Genomic DNA, 24,275 nt, shown 5'->3' with positions numbered 1-24,275 from the left:
ACCAGCTACAGAACAGGATAGCATCGCTACTGAACTAAAAGTAAGGGCTACAAATGATGACTCACAGGTATCAAGTGTATTTAATAATCATTTCTTAAATATAACAGGAAATATAGGGGTAAACAGTTCAAGAGAAAAATTACAGGAGTATGCTGTAGAAGCAACACTCATAAAATTCAGTTGTAGTAAGAAAATTGTATATTCTCTCAAAGAGGCACATCTGGATTTGATGGTGTTTCTAACACAATACTAAATATTTGTTCCTATGTAATAAGCTCTGTATTATCTGAAATACGTAGTGCATCACTAATTGAAGACATATTTCCAGAAGGACTGCAATATGCCATTCTTAAACCCCTTTACAAGAAGGGTGGTAGGAAAGATGTCAATAAATACTCACCCGTTCCATCACTGACATCATTCTCCAAAAATTTTGAGAAAGTGATGTACTGTAGAATAGTATCCCACCTGAGCAACAGTATTAGTCTCAGCAAATCAAAGTTTGGATTTTAGTAGATTCCTGTACTGAGAATGCCATTTACATGTTCGCTTGCCAAATTTTATAAGCATTAAATAACAAAATAGAACCAGTTGGTATTTTTCTGTGACCTATCCAAGCCATGTGACTGTGTGAATCACAGTATTGTCCTAGATAAACTGAAGTGGTATGGCATTGATGGTATAACCCAGCAATGGGTAATGTCATATCTAACCAAAAGAATGCAGAAAGTTGTACTTCGTAGAGAGAGAGAGAGAGAGAGAGAGAGAGAGAGAGAGAGAGAGAGATATCCACAAGGCTCAACCTTAGGTCCGCTATTGTTTCTCATGTATGTAAATTATCTTCCATCTAATGTACAACAAGCAGAATTATATTCTCTTTCGCAGATGACACTAGTATTGTAATCAATCAAAGCAAACATACAGCGACAGAAGAAATAGTAAACAAGGTTCATAAAAGTATCATTGACTGGTTTTCGGTGAATGGTCTCGCCCTCAAATTTAAAAAGACACTACTTATTCAGTTCCGCACATCTGGGGATACTACACCAATAATAAATGTAACATGTGGTCAGGAAATAATAAATAGGATGGAAACTTCAAAATTCTTTAGGGTCCTTATTGACGAGCATTTAAACAGGAAAAAGTACATTAAATGTAACTCCTAAAAACAACTCAATTCAGCCAAATGCACTTAGAAACATTGAAAATCTTGGGGAGAGAAAAGTCAGTAAGTTGCCATATTTAGCATTCTTTCATTCAATTATGTCATATGGAATAATATTTTGGGGTAACTTATGTCTAAGAAAGTCAGTCTTCATTGCTCAAAAACATGCTGTAAGAATAACATGTAGTGATCACCCACAATCATCATATAGACATCTGTTTAAGGGACTTGGCATTCTGACTACTGCTTCACCGGTCATTTATTCCCTCATGAAGTTTGTTGTAAGTAATCCACTGCAGTTAGAAATTACAATGATTTACATAATTACAATACCGTAATGCAAAATGACATTCATAACTCCACATGTCTTTAGCACAAAAAATGGTACAATGCTGCAGCAAAAGTTTTTGCTCACTTAACCAGATATAAAATTTCTGATACACAGAAAAGTAAAGCTGAAAACAAATTGAAAAAGTTTCTCCTTGACAACTCCTCCTATTCCGTAGAAGACTTTCTGTTATTGTAACACATAAAAGGTAGGAATTACTAACTCATATCTTCATATTTAATAATAATAATGGTGACTTTAAATGATCAGCATGTAGACATACTTACAAGATACTTTGTGATTTGACTGTAAAAGACTCATTCCACATGATTATGACTTACCTACAAATGATCCACGGAACATGAAACTTACTATTTAATGCTGTTGATCAGTGAATAAAAAGGAGGAAAAGTGAAAATGGGGATGAAATGTGTAATATACATAGTTTGGAACTTAAATAGTGGCAACACTGCTGTGGAGACACTATGCAATGGAATCTTCTATTGTCACTGATAGCACATATGATTGACATACCTACCTTACCTCCAAGCAAATCGACTCGCCCGTCCTACGTCATTGACGTGTGCACTGTCCAGGGAGGGAAACACAGTCACTTGTTAGTGAGTTGGATCAAGATTGAATGTGCCAGAGGTCGTACTTCACAACAGGGTCATCAAGGTCATTAAGAGACGTGCGGGTATTTGGCATTGCCGTACAGAACAGTGGCACGTTGAGTAAAAGCCTTCAACGAAGGTCGGCAGACTGTGGCAGACATGCATCGGGCAGGTTGTCCTAACATCTCTGAAGAAAAAGTCCATTCTTTTGCTGTGGTAGTGGACAGCGATTGACGCCATATGATTCATGAGCTGGCCCACGAAACAGGATTAGCACATAAGACTGTGCTTTGCATCCTGAAGGAACGCCTGGGCATGCGAAAAATTGCATCACAATGGGTTCCGCATGACTTGATGGAAATGCAGAAATAGATGCATTACGATGCTGCTTAGGTGCACTTGGAGCGCTATGAGCTTGAAGGAGAGGCTTTCTTACGCTGTATTGTAACACTGGATGAGACATGGGCCACATCTTACAAGCCAAATCTGAAATGCCAATCCAACGAATGGGGTCATTTTGGGTTACCGCAAAAGTAAGGATTGCTTCAGAGCCCCAGTATGGTGAAAGTTATGATGATTCTCGTGTACGACTGTGATGGTGTTATCCTAACACATTACATTCCTGCATGACAGACTGTCATCACACAGTATTACTGTTCATTTTTGGAGCATCACCTGCGACCAGATCTGCGAAAGAAGTGGCGGCACTTTCTGCGCAACCCACCCATCATTTTGCACAACAATGCACGAGCGCATACAGCAAGGGCTGTTGCTGCTCTTTTCGGTCGATGGGATTGGGAAGTACTGTACCATCCACCATACTTGCCGGACTTAAGTCCTTGAGATTTTGATTTGATTCCGAAGATGAAGGTACCACTTCGTGTCATTCATTTCAGAACTGTTCCAGAGATTCGACAGGCAGTAGACAGCTCCATTTTCACCATCAACAGAACAGGCTCTGCTAACGGTATACTACGCATTCCACATCACTGGCAACGGGTTCTATACAACGCTGGTGACTATTTTGAATGACTGTAACAGGTGCAAACATGTAACTCGTTTGTATCAGTTGTGAATAAATAATTGCCACTATTTAAGTTTCATCCTTTGTATATCAGTCATAGTTAAGAGAAACAAAAAATCTCCTTGTTTGTTTGGAAATTTGCATTTTCACATTTATGTAAAGTAAATCAATATTTATTTCATATGTGCAATATGACAAACTTATATCAGCTTTTAATAATAGCCATGGAGCTAGATTTAAAGTCTTGCTGTTCTGAAGTTTTTGGAACTGAATTTATCATTCTAAAATATTTAGAATGGATTTAATTATTAGCATGAAATTCAGTTTGACTTTTCAAGTCAAATAAAAGTACACAACTAGATTAACATCTATGATCATTTTTGCAGAATGTAGTATTAAAGAGCTGTATGTACTCAGAATATATTCCACAAATGTTTTGCATATAATTATATTCTTGGAAAAGTGGCATGAATGTTTACCAGGTGCGGTGATTTCTGGATGCATGACCTAAAATTGAGTTGGAATGTGCCAAGCATGTTGTTGTAGTAAACATTTTTCATCAGAGAGTATGCCTTTTGACATTAATCAAGCTAGATCTCAAAACTTCATCATCCAGACAGTTTTGACAAGAGGGGCCCTTACCACTTGAACAAAAAGAAAAAAGTAAACAAATAAAAAAAGTTAATAATGTTTTCTTGCTAAGATTTGCCATGTTATGCAGTATTCAAAATCAGCTATCCCTGTGTGAAGCTACTTCAAAGCAGATAATTTTGTATTGTCTTATCAGTTAAAGTGCTTATGTCAATGTTCATTCATTTGCTTCTGTCTCCTTATTTTGACTTAAAGTGTGTATATGTGCACAGTACATTTCAGATGATGTATATGTTGTGTTCTTGGCAGTTTCTACATTTTATCTTCTACTTGTGTAATAATTATTACTTTGCAGGCATTACTGTTTCTGAGAGATTTTGTGTGTATTTGTTTATTTGCCCTGAAGTATTTTGTTTGGTGCCTGCAGTGTAGCATTTTGGAAGAGGTTTCCATTCAAGTAGTTTAATGTTAAGTGGTTGTTTTTGTAAAAAGCATGTTTACCTTGATGACATCATTTCCTAAACTATTTTTACTTCCACTTTTGATACTGAGTTGTCTCCCAGCCAACCCAATAGCTGCACCTTCTATAACTTGGTTTTGCTCTTCCGTGTTCTGTCCAAAGGCACTTGGTAGTGCACTTTCAGGATGTTTTATGTACTGCAAGAAAGGTTTGTGATCTGCTGTTAGTTCTCCTTATGTAGGAGTTTTGTTCCCAACCAAGTCAGTAAACTATTTACTGTGTGTGAACCAAAGATAAGAGATGAAGGAAAAGAGAATGCTGTTGCTACCTTCTTTAGTTGTGTTCCTCCATAATGATCATTTCTCTCTGTTGTAGTAAAATCATTGAACATCTCCTGCAAATAGAATTTTCATATTTACTATTCCATTTTAAAGGCCAATCTTTCGTTTGTTGATTATGCATTTTGGATGCACAGAAATGTATGTTTTCCTTCAAAATGTGTCCCTTGTTAGTTTCAGAGTGTCATCCATGTATGAACTACGTGACCTGCATGTGCACAACTAATAGTATGCAAAGCTGTTCATGTTCAGAAACTTGTAAATATCTGCAAGAATTTCCCCATCCACATAAATGGTGGCCCTACTGTTTTAGTGTCCCTACCACTGCCTTTCTCATTTAGATAGCTCATCAGTATTCTGTCATTAGTTGGCAATTTGTTGCCTCATTGGTCTTTCAGCTGTTTAATTAAAATTCTTCCTACTTAATAGGGGCATCCAGTTCTTCAACATCAGCTGCCTTCTCTAATGCAAATGCAGGAGTGCTCAAAATTTGGCAGAATATTGAGCATCAAGGTATTCAGTCCATTTGTCAGTACCACAGTTCCTATTATTGTTCAGAAAATATTTGCTGTCTCTTCCCACAGTGTTGCAATAAGTCCTAAGTGATTAGCAAACTGAAACACCATTCATCTGATAGATAAAATAAGTATGTAAAGAGCAGTACAAATTGAGAACAACAAAATATCAAAGATTCATAAGTCTCTCTGTGGTGTATATGTCACGTCTTTATATTTTAGCATTCAGGCCTAACGATATCTATAATTTCTTGGAGGTTTTAGTTTTCTGCCGGTCTGGGTGGCCGAGCAGTTGTAGGTGCTACAATCTGGAACGGCGCGACCGCTACGGTCGCAGGTTCGAATCCTGCCTCGGGCATGGATGTGTGTGATGTCCATAGGTTAGTTAGGTTTAAGTAGTTCTAAGTTCTAGGGGACTGATGACCTCAGAAGTTAAGTCCCATAGTGCTCAGAGCCATTTGAACCATTTTTTAGTTTTCCACTGTGTGTGTGTGTGTGTGTGTGTGTGTGTGTGTGTGTGTGTTTGTGTGTGCACGCACTTGCACAAACACACATGCGCTCTCTCTCTCTCTCTCTCTCTCTCTCTCTCTCTCTCTCTCTCTCTCTCTCTCTCTCTCACACACACACACACACACACACACACACACACACAGTGGGAAATAACTGATATTGCAACAATAGTTTCTTTAACAGTTAAAAATACAGTTGTAGTACACCAAATAGTGAAGCTTGTGAGGTTTGATTACAGAGAGATTGTAATACGTATACGTTTACTGACAAGAGAAAAAAATCAAGAAAAGGACAAACAAAATTTGCTTCAGTAATATAGGGTTACTCTGTGGAACTTTCCCTATTACACATAGTGATACAACATTTATGGTATTTTTCTATTTTTCATTCATGTTGTATTTTCATTCCTCTTTCATACTCTTAAGAAGTGTAATATCTCCACAACTTCGTAATTGTTTTTAAATTTTAGCATATTTAAATATGTATTCCAACCTATTCATTCCCTTTGTCACATTATTTTCTGTGATTTGGCTGTTGAGTATGTATTATCTAAATGTTTAGTAGCCGTATTAGCTGTTCATAAAACTGAGTGATTCTTCATTCAGTTTTTCATAGACTTTATAGTATGGGATAATATCAGGGTATCAGGAAGAGGCTTTGAGGAAAGCTCATTTAATTTCCTTCTCAAAAATGGGTCATAGTGAACTAATTGCAGTATTTGTTATTTGTTTAGGAAATGCACTGGACTGTAAGGTAAAATCCTGGCTGGTATTGGTTTTAAAACTCAAGAAGCTCCTTTATCATTCACAGTGTGTGTTCAGGTTTCTTTTTTTTTCTTTCTTTTTTTTCTTTTTTGGTGTTTGTGTGTTGGGGGGGGGGGGCAGAAAGAGGGATGTGGTGTATGTGAGGGGTTCACTCAAGCCCACTCCCTCACCTTTCAGAATTGACACATGTTTGACAGTTGACCTACAGCTGTCAACATCTTTTTTTCTGTGCTTATCTGCCTCTCAGTGCCACTTCTGCATGGTGAGTGATAAAACTTTCTTCATACTATTGTTTATACACTGAGGTGAAAAAAGTCATCGGATACTTCCTAATGCCATGTCAGACCACCTTTTGCCTGGCATAGTGCAGCAACTTCACATGTCATGGACTAAACAAGTCGATGGAAGGCCTCTGCAGAAATATTAAGCTGTGCTACCCATAAATATTTAATGGGATTCATGTCGGGCGATCTGGGTGGCCAAAATTATTCGCTCAAGTTGTCCAGAATGTTCCAATCGATAATTGGTTCAGTTGGACCAGAGGACACTGTCCATTCTATGTAAACACTGCCTACACCATTATGGAGCCCGCACCAGCTTGCACAGTAACTTGTTGACAACTTGGGTCCATGGCTTCGTAGGGTCTGTGCCACACTCAAATCCTATCATCAGCTCTTACCCACTGAAATTGGGACTTATCTGACCAGGCCACGGTTTTCCAGTCATCTGGGGTCCAACCAATATGGTCATGAGCCCAGGAGACGTGCTGCAGGCAATGTAGAGCTGTTAGCAAAGACACTCGAGACTGTTGTCTGCTGCCGTAGCTCATTAACACCATATTTTTCCGTACTGTCCAAATGGATATATTTGTTGTACGGTACATTCCAATTTGATTTCTGCAGTTATTTCACATAATTTTGCTTGTCTGTTAGTACTGACAACTCCACACAAACACCACTGCTCTCAGCCATTGAGTAAAGGCTGTCTTTCACTGTATTGTCAGTGGTGACAGGTAATATCTGAAATGTTATATTCTTGATGCTATGGATCTTGAAATATTCAATTACCCAGCAATTTCCAAAATGGAATGTCACGTGTGTCTAGCTCCAATTACGATTATGCGTTCAAAGTCTGTTAATTCCCATCATGTCCCCATAATGATGTCAGAAACCTTTTGACGTGAATCACCTGACTACAAATGACAGCTCCATCATGGTACTGCCCTTTTATATCTTGCGTACGTGATACTACCACCACATGTAAGTGTGCATATTGCCATCTCATGATTTTTGTCACCTCATTGTATTATATCCAGAGTTTCCATTATCATACTAGTTCATAGTTGTTTGCTAGGAAAAAATTATGATAAGATTTGTGGTATACAGGATAAATAATTTGACTCGTTCTCTTGAAAAGTACTTTTTTTCTGCAGTTCATTATATGAAAATTTGTTATTCTGTTGTTTTAGTTATATTGGAACTTTGGTGCCATGTATTCTTTGTGCAAGTCCATACTGGAAAGACTGCACTTTTAAGATTATTTTGTTGTATTTTTCAGCAAAAATGTTGAGCAGAGCTGGCATGACACTGCATGAAGTACAGTGTCACCTGGATCGTGAAGGTGCATCTGATCTTGTTGTGGAACTAGTAATTAAATCCGTTCATTCACCCTCAATTTTTGTTGAAGCTGTGGAATTGGGGATAGCCCTTTTGGGTGGTGGTAATCCCATTATCCAAAAAAGCATGTATAATAAACTTATGGGTGGAGACATTAGCCAGTCTTTCTTTAAGGTAAGTAGTGTCATAAATTCTCACAGATGTTGTTATATACATATTAATCACATTCCAATGTAATTTTTCTTTAATGTGTGTTCCAGGTGTTCAATGATAAAATGAAAGATGCTCAACAAGAAATAAAATCAACTGTGTCCGTTAACACTTCTGACATAGCAGCCAAAGCCCACGAGGATAAAGAACAAAGTAGGGAATTGGAAAAGCTAACAAAAAAGAAAGGTATTAGTTATTATTTATTACCCGCTGTATCTGTAAACTGAGCTGTCTGCTTTAACCTTGTTATACATTTTGCATACCTCATCCCTCAGCTGGAATAAATAATTTAAAAAATTCAGAAAGATTGATTAAATTATCCAGCTGTGATTTGTATATAATACTGTTGTTGGCAAAGCTTATTATCAGCATTTTATACACACTTTGCATGCAAAATATTTCATTGAATTTGCCAGCAATTGGAATGTCTGGAACAGACCCATCACAATCTTGACTACTTGAAGCTGTAGTGTCTATTTATATGCAGCTATCGTGCGTGAAGACAAATACTATATTGATCATCCTCAAACACCCTTAAAAACAGGTTATGCAATGTAATCCATCAATCTGATACAATGAAAAATGATGATGAAGTGGTGGTGGTGGTTGAGATAATTGTGACGATTAGTGACACTTCAATTGTTTAGATTGGTTGGTAATATTAGTATGTTATCACAAAGTTCAGAATCGCACCATTCTATAAAAAGGTAAGGACTTTTTAGACAGAATAAAAATTTTAATTGAGTATTCAATAATTTCTCAACAGAATGGTTTAATATATTTAAAATCCAGCCTTCTTCATTTTATTTGGAAATTAATGTAATATGATACTAGAAATTCCTGGGTGTCACACAAATAATGTGATGAACAGGCACATAAACGAAAGAAATCATTGTAAACCTTTCAGACCTAACTGACTAACCAAGGCACACACCTATACAATTACTACTAGCTTGCTCTAAGAAGACTCTCAATGCTGTGGCTGACAATAGTATTTTTTGATAGAATTTGGCTGGTCGCAGTCAGTAAGGACAACTGGTTTGGCACTGCGATCATAGTAGTTAACTTTAAATAGGAAATGACATTGTGTTCAGTGAGTCTGCGTATTCATAAATGAGACTATATTTTTAGTTTCAAATACCGGCAACTGGATGTCCTTTCATATGATCATAACAACAGGATGACAGTGTATCAGAAAGCAGTATTGAAAGCTAACATTGTAGCAACTAGTCCAAAGCCATTTACTGTTTTCACACTTCTCTAAAAACAGTTAATTCCGCCAGCCACCACTTTAGCTGTCTTCTTTAGAATGAATGATTAATTCATACATATGAACAGCTTCATTGTCTCAGTTCTCCAGCTCCAGTTGGGCTGAATGACTACCTTTAAGCCTTCCCTCATTTTTAGCATTAATTTAAATTACAAGACTACTTTTTAAAAAACAATGACTGCTTCAAACAACAGTGGAGCAGCGTTGCTAAGTGATAACTTGCAGTAGTAAAAAAAATTGAATTATGATGTTGTGGGCTTATTTTAGTAACTGTATTCAGTTTATTTGAGTGTTATGACTCCTCAAATCTTGTATTTCCACTGCATTTGAGAAAAACTGTGGTTCTGTTGAGTATTTTGTTAATGAAGATTACTTTTAACAAATTTTGGATGGTCGGGCAGCTGATAATAAGACTACATATAACTTACAGAACCTATTTGGGAAGTACCTATTCAGTAAATGACAATTAAATTCGTTACTTAGGGCCACCTTGTAATTACTTGGATAGTTAAAAACACATTGGGATGGAATTTAATGTATGTGTCCGAGAAGATTTTTCAGAAAGAAAAGATTATTAATAGCCCAAACACCAACACACAGCCCGTCTAGTACAGTGTAAATAATATAAGTTAACATTCTGATTTGTGAATTTTTACTTAACACACAGTGAAACAGTTCATATTGTAATACTGTTGTAAATAAATTTGATGAGAACACACTTTTTGTTTTAATGTATACCCTAATTGTTGGTCAGTGGCTTCAAAGTTTCCACAAAGAGACTTTCACAATTCTCTGTGATGGGCTCACCATGTGGGACATGCTGATTTAAATAACAGTGCGTGGAGACACCTTGAGTCTGCACTACAGAGTGGAAAGGGTTAATTGTACATAATTGCACTGACGTGATGAAAACAGTAATGTGAAACCAAATGGTTTTCAGCAAAGAAAAATTACATTTCTCTGAAAGGAGCCAGTCTCCACTGACATTTGAAGTGTATTGGCATTACTCTGCTGGAGCAGATAGGATATCTTTATCAGCTTGTATCTTCAGAGCAAAAAAGATGACAGATACACCATCTGCATTGCTATTGTTTTTTGATTATTTATCTAATAAGTAACAATGTCAAGATTGGCATAGCACATAGGGTTGCTTTAGTAGAAGGAATAATGTACATATCAAATTTTTATACCCAGTCAGTCAAAGATCTTCGATACTTAGTGGCTGCATTAATAAGTGAAAAGAAATGTTTGCATCACTGTTTATGACAGATAAAATTCTTTCCCAATCTTGAAGTTTACAGTAACTGTGTGTTGTGTAGTAGAATAGGTGGAGTTGGTTTGGCTGTTGAAACAAGGTAAATGTGTGGTTGGAACAGGAGGAATGTTGACAGCTGCAGCATTGGAAAAGTGGGGAGGGGGGGATGGGAGTCCTATGTACCGTGAATATTAGATGGTTCTCAAACCATTATTTAAGTTTCATGTATGCTTCTCAGTTATCATGTATATCTTTTAATGTTATTTTTCAATCATAATGCTACTTTATATCTTTTCATCAGACACCACATTATCATATGCAGGTCTGACCATTACTGCTCAAGCACTGTGTAACATAGTTTTGAGAGATGATTCTGAAGTGTAAATATTTTATTTACTTTCATTATTTTATTAATTTTTATGTTCCCAGTTAAGCCAAATGGAATAGTGATAACAGAAGAGCTTCGAGAAGAACTAAACCAGGCAGCATTTGCCACATCTCATGCCTATGCTGGTGCTAGGAGTGCTTCTCAAGGTCAGGAATTTAATTTTATTTTCAGCAGTAAAAGTATTCATTATACTGTGTATTTAATATGTTACAGTTCAGAAAACTAGAAAACAGGGTATAAATTAAGAAATTAGTTTCATTTTGGAGCTATCATAACAGTCCTGATTCTCACAATGCAAGTGTAGTAGCAGTATCATCACGGCTTGTGCTGCCTTGTGGAGGATTGGGGTTACAGTGAATGAGACACTGCAGAACAAATGTAGCAACTGTCCAATTTAACATAATGAAAACAGTTCAAACAGTCCTACATGCAATCACCATGATTTCTGAAATTGCATGCAAGATAGCAGTAGTCATGAAGCAGGACTCAAATTCACAAGAAGGGAGCTTTGTGTCACTGCCCAGTCATCATGACAGTTGTTTCCATTGTTTTCTTAACTCACTTAAGGTCAGTGCCAGTATGGTGCCAGAATTAGAACAGCAGATGTTGTCAGTAGCCAGTTATTAATTCCTGCAAGAATAGGTAGCTTTCCTGTGGAGACAACAGCTTATAAATTTCAGTGTTTACAAATCAACTTGGAAGCATAATTTCATCAGGTAGCTGCAAAAATGGGAATTTTGAGATCACTTGTTTATAGTTTAATTATATGAGATCAGATGAAAGTGGCAACAAGTTCAGCCTTTCTTGGTCTCCAGTGGCTATACACCCTATCTGTCATTTAGGTCGTCAGTCATTCGGGGGGGTCCTGAACATTATGTTGAAAATGTGGAGGGGCTCTGTCTTGTTGAAAGATGAAATCCTGACAGTGGAAACCCTAGTTGTTACAGCATGTCAAGGTATCTAGTGCCTGTCACAATGTGTCTGATGAAGAAACATGACCCATCAGCCTTTTCTTAATTATAAAACACGTTTAGTTTTAGTCAACTGCACTCCTCTTCCACAAATGAGTGGAGCTTCAGTAACACTCAGATACGTGCATTGTGTGTGTTCACATTCCCTGATATTTTTTCTTATTGGTCTGAACAAACTCACTAAATAGCTGACAGTCTTTTGGTGGCATTCTTTGGAGCCTGCCTTAACTGTGAAAAGTAGGGTTTTCATAACACTGTTAAACTATTTTCTGTATCTCAGCAATGTCTTGGCTATCTTGGTATGTATGTATGTATGTATGTATGTGAAGGGTTCTTAAGAAACTTGCGCAGATATGCTCCAGTCTCCCTTCTACTAGCTGTAGTGTTCGTAGTTGGTACAGGATGGCCTGGCTAACTATGAGCACTCCAAACATTTAATATATGAATAAATCATCACTTTTATATGCAGTATGTACTAAAAATGAAATATATGTAACTTGGAAGATCTGAGTCTGTCCCAGGAATGTCTATCAGTTGTAGATAACTGAAGAGTAGTTTGAGTATAGTCTGAACATTAGTAGCAATATGCACTGTTTGTTGTATTGTGCTACGAATCTTCAGAGATCTGAGCATAGAACTCAGTGAGCAGCATTTTAAGAAGATGCACGGACAGATATATTGGGATGCAGCGAGTAGAACCGAAGGCATAATTCTGTAGTGCCACCCATAAGAATACAGTGAGCCCTGTAGCTAGTGTGCCAGCTGGTGGCCCATCTTTGAGTTGCATCCTCTGCTGACATGTGGGCAATGTGTCTTGTGTGGTTGGCATAGATGCCATTGATATCACATTCCTCATTGGCAAATTTGTGCACCGTCGTTGGATGATGTGGGTGTGGGTGATGATATGGGGAAAGCCTGTGCTATGGCACAGCGGTCTTCTGGAGGTACGTGGACAACACCTTTGTGGTACGGCTGCATGGGATGGATGAATTACATCAATTTCTTGAGCATTTGAATCCTATCCATGCTAGTATCAAATTTACTATGGAAATAAAAAAAAAACAGCTACTGCCCCTTTTTTGTTGTTGTTGTTTACCATAAAGTTGATGGCACATTGGGACACATCGTATATTGGAAAACAACACACACAAATCTATATGTACATGCCAGTGCTCTTCACAGACCATAGGTGTCCTTAAGAGCTTAGTGCATAGGGCGCACTGTATATACTATAAAGATAATTTGCAAGAAGAGCTCACATACCTCAAGCATTTTTAAACCGAATGGATTTTCTCTGCAACAAATTCATAGAGCATTCAACCCAAAATCTACAATGTGGGTAGGTGATTGGGGAGAAGGTAGTAATTCCTTCAGACCAAGTTAGTTTTTGCCCTATGTGGGTGCTCTTTCCTCGAAGATAGGCCGTATTCTTGAGAAACACTATGTTAAGGTGACCTTCCAGCCCCCCACAAAGATTGCAGCTTTACTCGGCTCTTAAAGTATGATTTACTGCTTTGTAAAGCGGGTGTGTATCAGATTCCTTGTCTAAATTGTGAGAAGTCATATGTAGGTCAAACAACACGCACCATTCATGAGAGATGTGCGGAGCATCGAAGATACACATGCTTATCACAGGCAGACAGGTCAGCTGTGGCCGAACATTGTATTGATACAGGGCATTCCATGAATTAGTGATGTGAAGATTTTGACATCCACCTCTTCCTTTTGGAAATCTGTCTTCAAGGAAGTTAGAGAGATTAAATTAGCTAATAAATAAAGAGAGATCATGCTTTTAATTGGGACAAAGCAAGTAATCTGGCTCTTGCGTTAATTAAACTGCAGAGAAGTCATCGTGATGGCACCACCACCGAACATACGTCGATAAGCGAATCGGATGCCTGTACACCTTCGCCACAGGTGGTGCATGTGCAAGTGTATTTCTTTGCTGCCGACTAGCATCTGTGACCCGCATGTGCAGACCACCGTGGTGGAGCATATAAGGCCACATTTGGCATCTTGTCAGACTTGTGACTCATTCTGAGGAGGAAATTTTATTTGCACGGCTGCATGCCCAAAATTTAATGGACTATAAATCAAATAGAAGGAACAAGGCCATTTGAGGTTCATGATAAGCATGACCCATTTCCACTGAGTGCAGTCAATATAATTCTTCTTAACCAAGGACATATTTTTTTCATTGTTGTGTTTATAGGCCTGGAAGTATTTTACATTTGTTGTAGCATCCAAGACTACTTTTTAAGGTCAATATGTTGTAATATTTTTAGCTAGCACAACTGCTGTACTTTTGTAGACAAATCTTTGATACTGAGGGAATTTGAACTCTAGCTCCATTCAAGCTTTGGTGGTTGAACAGTAACAATGACAACTTGTTTGGCTATTGTGTATCTAAGTCCAATGAAATCAGCTGATCTTAACTTTCCACTGATTAGGGCAGTTATTTGGATCATTTTTTTCCTCACCACAAAGAAGACGAACCATGTACACTTGGTACAACTACGTGTAGTAAATCTGAGTACAGAATACATCAATGAGAACCTTCCAAATTAAAAGATGGTGTTTGTTTCCTCGTGCAAATAACGTGCTAAGGTTGGTGATCAATGCTGTGATATGTTACAAATCGTGTTCATCAGTTTAATCACACCATATAGCATGAGCAAAAATCACATAATTTGCATCACTGCAAAATACATCCATCAGTTGCTAATGTGTCAATTGTATCATTGTTAACATGGAGATACCTGAAAATGCAAATGATCATGAATATTCCTCAGTCTTCTAGGCAGGTTTGCATGTAGAAATCTACAGCTATGAAGTTAAAACAAAGGTTCCGTTGTCATTAGGGTTTGAGAAAGAGTTTTCTCATTCAAAGAAAGCATGTATGTCATGATCTAACACCAAATTTGTTGATGATTGTGTTCTTATGTATTATGTATCAGGAGTTCATATCCTGTGCTTATATGATAAACTAATAAGTCCACAAAAGAGAGAATTTGAAAAATGTGGTTCATCTGTAAAGAAGACCAAATATAAGACACTAATGTGACCTATTCTTGAGAACTGCTAGAGGTTTGGGATCCGCACCAGGTCAGATTGAAGGAAGACACTGAAGAAATTCAGAGACGGGCTACTAAATTTGTTACCGTTAGGTTCGAACAACATACAAGTATTTATGCTGGATGTTGCAAAGTAGTATCAAATACAATGAGCCTTAAAGACTGTAGCAAGGAAGGTGAATGGTTGACTTCGATTTGTTGGGAGAGTTTTAGGAAAGTGTGATTTACCTGTAAAGGCGGCTGTATATAGGACACTAGTACAACCCATTCTTTAGTACTGCTTGAGTGTTTAGGATCTACATCGGGTCATTTTAAAGGAAGACATCAAAGCAGTTTGAAGGTGGGCTGCTAGATTTGTTACAGGCATGTTCAGACAATGTGCAAGTATTACAGAGATGCTTCGAGAACTCAAATTGGAATCCCTGGAGGCTAAGACAACATTCTTTTCGAGGAACACTATTAAGAAAAATTTAGAGAATCAGCATTTGAAGCTGGTTGCAGAACAATCCTACTGCCACCAACATACATTTTGTGTAAGGACTGCAAAGGTAAGAAATGAGAAATAAGGGCTCATAGGGAGGCATATAGATAGTTGTTTTTCCCCTTCCTCTATCTATGAGTGGAACAGGAAAGGAAACAGCTAGTAGTGGTACAGGGTACCATCTCCCATGCACCACGATGTGGCTTGCAGAATATGGATGTAGATGTAGATGTACATGTACAAAATATGCAACATGTTTGTGAAGAGCTGTGTGTAGGTAGAGGGCTGAATTGTGGAAAACCAGTTGTGAATTATGCACCACAAAGATGCGCTGACTCAAACACTGCATCTGATTCATAGTTACTTGACAGAACACTGCGTAGCTATAGCCAAATAAGTATAAGATCACTGACGGCTAGCAATGCTGTCACCAACTTTCAACTGCAAACTTGCAAATGGCTGCATGTGAAAACAATAGCTTTCTATAGAGCTGCAACAACATTTGCGAAAGAATTGTTTACAAAATTGTTAGGTGGTTGGTTGATATAAGCATGAAATCCACATGAGGACATCATTTCCAAATCACAGGTTAAATGACAAAAATTCAAAAAGTGAACTTCACATCATCCCAAAGAATGCTGTATTGGAAGCTAGGAAGGATTCCAGCAGCAGCAAGCTACTATGAAAGAGGACATACGTAAAGTGCTTTATGATAAATAATAATTTTTAAAACAGAACCTTTCTTTTGTTCCCAACACCACCACTCCTCCCCTTTCCTTACCATTTACCCCTTTCTGTGCCAAATCTAGATTCACTGAAGGACACTGACATTCATTTTATTTTCAAAATTGTGTTTGTCTCAGGTGGGTTGTTCACGACTAATTTCATCATCAAATAAATATACTGTGAGTCTTAAACTGCCCAAAGGATTTACTTATAGGAATTACATACATGCTTCTAATTACTTTCTTTTCTGCAAATAATTCATTTTTTGTAAGTGAGGGAGTTACCTAAAAATATTATCCCATAAGATTGGAAAGAATGAAAATATGATGATTTAATAATTTGTGTGTCCTAAAAGCGTCATACTTCACCCACTTCTCGTACCTCCACATTAACCTTTTTATCATCCTCTGCTTCTATGACCCCTGTCACACCCTTCTTATGTCCCTGTCTGTTAGTAGGAATGCCTGGAGCTTCTTTGGCTCTCTGGGATAAAAGAGGAAGGGGATAGGAATATTGCACCAGTAAACAGACATTGGTGCGGGCAAGAAAGAGTGTCATGTGTAGTACACAATGAAATGAGGATGAGGGAGACAGCAGTGATATCAGTGTTTGAAGGCAACAAGGCTGTGGACATAGGGGATGTTAGTATCGACGCACAGGAGCAAGTAACAGCCCCACGCACTTCCAACGAGACCTTGATTGTTTCAGTGCACACATGATGGCATTGTTGCAGCAGTACTATATTGGGAGCCAACCATTATGCATTTAAGATGAAGAAAGCAGGCAGTGTTTGCTTATTTCGTTGATGAATACATTAAGAAATACAGCAGGAGGCTTTGGACTTGCACAAAGATTAGTTCATGCCTGATGAAAGGCATGTCTGTGACACTGTTTATGTACTTCAGAGCAGACAGTCATTTGATGAATTAACAGCAAAACAACAGCTATAGTGTCAGCTGTTCATCTTTTCTGGATAATGGCAGTACTTTAATTGATCTGCATTATCAGTAGAGAAATGGCCATATAACACTGTGTAAAGTTGTAAGGAAAGTTTGTAAATTGCATGGGAAGTCTTGCACAAAGAATGCACAGTGAAATTCCCAGGAGAAAGATGACCCAAAATGCCAATGGATTTGAAAACCATGCTATGTGATCTGGACAATCAAAACCCATCAGCCAAAGGAGGAAGTTCACTTAACAGTAGAAGAAATGTTTTCACTGATAGCTTTATAGACAATGGTGGTAAAGTACCATGGCGAGACAAATAAATCTAAATCTGGTCAGTAACAATCATAGTGGATATCAAATCAATTTATTCCTGAATATGAAAGGATATTCAGTTCGTATCACTAATGAATTGTGTGCAGTTATGTATTTTGTGGTTGCAATACAATAAAGCACTGATTACATTGAACTGGCTGAGGCAACAGAATTTATTTTAAACTGTGAGATGTGTCCCCTATTGTAGGGTATTTTTTCACTTCTTCAGTGATCAATTCCATGTCCAAACCAGCTGCATCTATGGCAGGCTGACAACCATTGCTGGAGTTGTGAACGCATGTACACTGCCGTATTCACCGACAATTGCTGCTTCATGGCGATCGGCGAGATTGCTGTGATGCAGCAGTTGTTGGTGACACGATTCATGATAATAAATCGGTTGTGTGTATTGGGTGTTACTGTATAAGGAGGCCACATCAGTAGTGAAAGCAAAAACCTAAGTCGTAATGGGAGGAGGATAATGTAGAGATGATGAAAGAATTGGGTGTTGTCCTTAATATAAGAAGTTAGATTGTGGACAATGTGTTGGAAGTGTCAGTCAACTCCTCGTTTTTGTGGGAGCACCAGCTACAATAGGGCATCCAGGTTTGTTAAGTTTGTGGATTTTAGGGAGCATGTAGAAGGTGAATATGCCACAGGAAGCTAAGAATGCAGATGCATTTGGGGGCAGACATTCTTGGATAGTGATAGAAGTTCATGCTGGGTGTACAGAATGGAATCCATACAGCAGACTTGTAGGTGGAAGAGTCAGACAGTTGATGATTCCTTTCCACATGTAATAACTTCAGCTTGTCACCACTTTCTCTCATTGTCATCCTCCCCTATTATCCTCACTTCCATTCTACCTCACTCCCATGTCTTTGTTTCCCCCACTCCTCACACCTCCACATTTTTTTCACCTCACCTTTTGTTCATCTATGACCTGTGACACTCTCTACATCTTTCTCTGTCTGATTGAATTAATTGGGATGTTTGGAGCTTGTTGAGCTTTCTAGTTTTTCCCAGGTGACTTATGTAATTCTGGGATATGTTAACTCTATACAGACCTTGAATTTAAAAGGTATTTGATTACTTCCAAACTGTTGCTCATTTACTGCATGGATAATGTTTTATGATAGAATTATTTATTATAGAGTGAAAGAGAGATATAGTTAAAAGACTGGTGGAATTTCTTCAGGTCAGAAACTTATAGTGTGCCTCACCAAGACAATTTTCATAAAATAAATAATTAATCTGAATATTTTGTTCATTACAGGTGAGGAAGTTGGTTCATTAGTTTTGGGACCAGGATCTGCTTTGGAAGACATGCTGGCTGAGAAATTAGAGCGACATCGTGATCGTGAAGACAAAAATAAACTGTCTGCTAAAGTTTTAGTCATGCAGCCAATTCTAAGGTTTCTACAGCTATTGTGTGAGAATCACAATAGAAATTTACAAGTGAGTTTGTAAACATGCACTGAAACATAATCCCCCCTCTATCCCTCCCTCCCCACCTATCTCTCTCTCTCTCTCTCTCTCGCAGCAGAAAAGTAGTGGCATAGAAAACATAAATTAAAATTCTATTAGCAGACAGTAGAAATATGCTTGCAGATATTACACAAATATACATTAGAAGTAAGTCGATAACCATACTCTTCTTATTTTACCCATTTGTGCTGGTAGCGGTCAACTGGCAATTAGGATGATCTGTATTACATTAGGTTACCACGCTTACACTGATTTTACTCGTGAGGCTACCACTTCTGAAGCAGTGTTTGTATCTGTTGTGTGTAAGCTGTGTTCTATGCGTAACCATTGCCGAAAGCAACAATGTTTAGTATATTGGAAGTTTACATGTTGTTACATTTCGTGTGTACCATATCTAAATTGGAAATGGGGAACCACATGTATTGTTTTGTATTCATGTGGAAAGCAAAATAATATTGGCATTATGTCAGACCATCAGTTGTTCAAGATTTGGTCTTTGTATGTCTTATCTGTGTCACTTAACTGCATTGAGTAGGCTGCAAGTATTAAAAAGTATTTTCTTGATTGTATATGATTGAAACCTTTTACATGATTTAAAAGAAATTTTAACTAAATAATAAATGCTATAAAAATATATTTAGTTTATACGGATATTCCATTGTGTAAAATTATATTTTGATAACACAAACTGGATGTTTAACCTGTGTAGTTAAATACATCCATGTTATGCAAAAGAACTAGCTAGAAGTTGAGAGGATGGATCTTGCAGTGACAGCTGTTGAATATGGATGTTGCAGCAGTTGATTTAATTAGATTTAAACGTGGAGATAAAAACAGGTGTTGTTGTAGCCCTCTATTGCCCACACACTCCCTGTGATTCTAATAAAACCAACCTGTATCCTTAGAGAGTATAAGGAAACCCTTTACTGTTTCTTTATTAGACACAGTTACTTCAGGACTTAATGACTTAAATATTCTGTCTCTTTTGATCTCCAATGTTTCACATTGGTAGATTGTGTGTGGTGCGGTTTGAACACTCTGGACACGTAGGCTTCTTTGGCTATACCCATCATATGTAGGTATTTCTTAAAGTTCCCATGGCCATTCATTAGTCCTATCATGGTTTTTTCTGTCTTCTGGTCAAGCCCAGGATTGCAGAACTTCTCTTAAAATGTGGCTTTGGCATCATCAGCGTGCCATATGTTTGCTTTTGGATCACAGTCCAATATTCGAGTTGCTCCCTTCTGATCAAGTTTCATAGTTTTGATTTAACCAGCACCTTAGTGATGGTTGGGACAGGTTCCAGTCCAGTAAGTGGAGTCGTCACACCTATCCTGTGCAGCCTATCAGTTTGTTCATTGCCACTGAAGGGACACACAGCAGGTTTGCCCTGTTGCTTTCCCCTAGCCTCAAAAGGGCTTGTGGCATTCTGCAATGGCCTTTGGTCTCTTGCTGGAGCTGATAGAGATTTCAGATCTCCTTGGTTGTTTGAATAAATGTAGATGCTACAATCTTTGTAGCACATACACAATTCTTCTCTGTACAAACCCTGACAATGGATATTTCTGCCTGAAATACCGTGACTAATTTCCGTAGAGAGATTGCATTTTCTAGTCTAGGCTATGTCCCATATACACCACCTCAGTGCCTTTGGATGTTTTCGACCTATCAGTAAACCAGCCTGTCTCTTGCATAGTGTTGTGGTTCTTTCTGCACTGCTCTGTACTTCCAATTTTTACACTGAAACATTTGTCGAAGCAGCTGGAAGTTACTGTTTAGTTGGCCAGCATTTCCCCAACCATTCCTATATCTACCACATTCCCCATATTGGTGTGGGATTCAGAATATCCTAAAAATATCCAGTTTTTTCATATACACCCCTGCTGCTGCTTCCATTTTAACCCACAGGTTTAATGTGGGCATGTTCAGTGTGATCTCCATCCTAGTAATTGATGTGCTGCCAATTCCATTTGTTATGCCTATGCACCTTACAAGCTCCTTGGCAGCTACCTGTTTTACTTTGTTTCACCATACTTAAGTCCCAAAGTTATTGTAGGTCCTATTACAGTGGTGTATTTATTTATTTATGCATTTATTTTACCTGGTGACGTGAATGGCTGAAATGTTCCCACGGCCCACTGGATTTTTGTTTGAAATCAGTACATGCTCTGAGAGATTTACTGTACTCCCCTTGATTGCCTGTAAATCGCTGCCTCTCAGGGACTGAATCTTGGGCTATGTTGTCTGCCATAGAACACTGAGGGAAGTGAGTCTTGAGAAGCACTTCCAGCGTCTTGCTTGCTGTCTCTGTGTACTCACCATCCTCCTTCCTTAGAACACATCCTGGATTAGTTGGTATTATGGTGAAAATTTTGTGAAGTCTAGCACAAGTAGCTGTACTTTACATTTCCAGGATGATAGTTGCTCTTGCTTAATCACAAGGTTGTGTTTGACAAAGGCCTTCCGATATTTAGCCCATTGCCCTTTCCTTCTTGCAGGATTGAATAGTCTTCTTAACTGCTATTGTATTTCCTCAATTACACTTTAAAAAATGCTAAGTTGGAGTACTGGATTACAGGTGTATTATACGTAGTTGAAGACAGGAATTATTTTACTGTTTTGTTGCTCCTGAGCAAGTGCTAGCTGGATAAAGTAAGCTAGGTGCTCTCATGATTAACCCATTGGAGGTCTCGGCTTCAGTTCCCTGTGTGGCAATGTAGATTAAGATTTTTCATTGTTTCCCTAAATCACTAGAGGCACACAGTTATCTGAAGCTGTACTGAAGCAATATCTTATGGCATAGCTGAGCAGATTGTCAATCAACAGTCTGCAGATTATTTTTGAAAATACCGCACTCAAAAAGGCAGCCTCCATTCACAATGGTTAACTTCTCCCTCAGTAGGTGTCTGTGTTGGGTTCATATTAGTGAATTGTGAGGGATCTGCACCTAAGAATAGCGTATATTTATTTCTGTATCCTTCCGTAGACAATAAATATTGTATGGATGTTGTCCAAATATACATATAAATAAATAATCAGTAGAGTAAAACACTCTAAGTACCTCTATGAAATTATTGAACCAACAGGACTTGAGAAAAAATAACACAAAAAAAAAAACAGATTGCAGAAAATCAAGAAAGCATCTGGACTTGTTTCAAATTTGTATAACAAAAAATGCCTGTCAAAAGGCACTAAAATCAAACACTACAACACAGTAATCAAACCGACAGCCACATATCCAAGTGAAACACTCTCATTGAATTGAAAACTAGATTTACAAGAAATTAAGAAAGGAGAGAGAAATATTATTAGAAACATTATGGGACTATGATACACACAAGATGGATGCAGACTGCAGACCATCGAGATAACAGAAAAAGTATCAAACATTGACATCAGAAAGAGATGAGTGAAGTTCTGTGGACACCTGGACAGATTACCTGGAAACAAACTAACTAAACATCTATTGGAATAAATGACATCCCTCAAAGCATCAATACCATGGGTAACTGCAGTTGAGAAAGATTTGACAAAAGCAAAGATTGGCGTAACAAACACATCAGACAGGGATACATTCAGAAGCAAAATTAAGTGGAAGATTATTCCAGAGATGGAATCAAAACCATCCCAACCAAAGTGGACTAAAGAAAGAATGAAGACCTTCAGGGGAAAGAATGAAGAAATATTGGGAAAATAAGAAGAACCCTAAGGAATATTGAAAATCTCCTTCTTATCGTTCTACAATGGGGACATTCACTAATAATAATAATAATAATAATAATAATCACAGATAAATGGAACATACAGATATGCAGACGGTAAATAATAATTGTTTGCAATGTCCCACATTGGTGTACATTAATTCAAGCTGAACAGTTTTATGCAGGACACCTTTGATGTATCAATTATGAAAGTACCTCAAATCTGCATACAAAAACACCTTATGTACAGCACATGCACATAACACAAGATTTTCATGTTCTCTCACACTCTGCCTTCAAACGCGTCCCTATCCCCACTCTCATTCCCCACCAGTCAGGATTTCTAGTATGTTCACAGCACTCTCTCCTGTCACTGTACAAAAATTTGTGACTATGTGAATTATTTCTAATATTTGACCTTTTTTTGTCTTCATTGCACCATAGACTTAGTTGTGCACTTACAGATTGTAAAACTGATGTTTATTTAAAATTTATCTAACAGTTTTGTTAATCTTATCAGCATAAAATTAGCAATTAAATCGTTTTGTTTGTCTGGCTTTCTGAATATGAAATTGCTGTGCTTGTAATGCTTAAGTGTGGTTGAAATTGTCAACTTGATTATTTTTTGCAAAAATCATTCTTCTTTTACTATTCTTATGGGCCTGTTATTTAACGAAATATCCAACAAAGCTGATGACATACTGACATACTCAGTGAAGACCAGAAAAGTTTGAATATAGGAAATAATTTGTATAGTCTCAAATTTTTGTACAGTGGTAGGAGGAAGTGACACAACATAAATGAAATCATGTCTGATGGGGGATGAGTATGGGGTTGGGGGTGTGTTTGAAGATCACTTTTGTACAGTACCTGAATAACTTGAAAACTGTAGCCTTTAGTGAAAATGTATTTGAGTAAAAAATTAAACTACATTAAATTTTCATACAAAAAGGTTCTTTTAAATTTTTCTCTTGTGCTAATAATTTGCATGTAGAGAGTGAGAAAATTTAAAATCTCATGCGACATGCATGTGCTGTAGTAACTTAGGTGGTTTTTGTAGCCCAATTTTGAGGTACTTTGCTGACTTGATAGACAACAAGTGTCCCATATAAAATTGTTCATCTTGACTTCCTCTATACCACTGTGGTATGTTGGAAACAGTTATTATTTACATCATGTTTACGCAAAATAATACACAAAATGATACAATACATTTAATACAGTTTATATATGTATATGACTGCTGTTATTAGAAATCATACTCACTTCTTCATAGACCACCTCAGCCAGCAAATCCTCTTATACATAACAATGATTTAATAAAGGTTTTACATCACACAACAGCTGTTTGTTAGCTATTTAAATATAAAGGAAATGTTTACTGCCAAAAGACTGTACTTACACTTTTCGATCATTAGAGACATTATTTCAAAAATGACATTGTTCAAGTAGGCATTTCTTAAATCTCGCTTTAAATTTATTTTTTTCTTGCAACTTTCTGATATAGACTGTATAGTCTGTTGTAA

General features: G+C 37.5%; 1 protein-coding gene across 5 annotated transcripts in view; it reads left to right on the top strand.

Annotated features, from left to right (window-relative positions):
* Positions 1–24,275, top strand: part of LOC126297631 (inositol 1,4,5-trisphosphate receptor) — a 353,953-nt gene that overhangs the window by 226,278 nt on the left and 103,400 nt on the right. For all 5 annotated transcript variants that reach the window (XM_049988649.1, XM_049988651.1, XM_049988652.1 and 2 more), the window contains 4 exons: positions 7,867–8,099; positions 8,186–8,321; positions 11,090–11,194; positions 18,837–19,018. In XM_049988649.1, the coding sequence (XP_049844606.1) occupies positions 7,867–8,099; positions 8,186–8,321; positions 11,090–11,194; positions 18,837–19,018 (656 nt within the window). The remainder of the gene's footprint in view (positions 1–7,866; positions 8,100–8,185; positions 8,322–11,089; positions 11,195–18,836; positions 19,019–24,275) is intronic.

This window comes from Schistocerca gregaria, chromosome X (genome assembly GCF_023897955.1).
Source record: "Schistocerca gregaria isolate iqSchGreg1 chromosome X, iqSchGreg1.2, whole genome shotgun sequence".
Lineage (NCBI taxonomy): Eukaryota > Metazoa > Arthropoda > Insecta > Orthoptera > Acrididae > Schistocerca > Schistocerca gregaria.
This window is presented reverse-complemented; position numbering and strand designations above follow the sequence as displayed.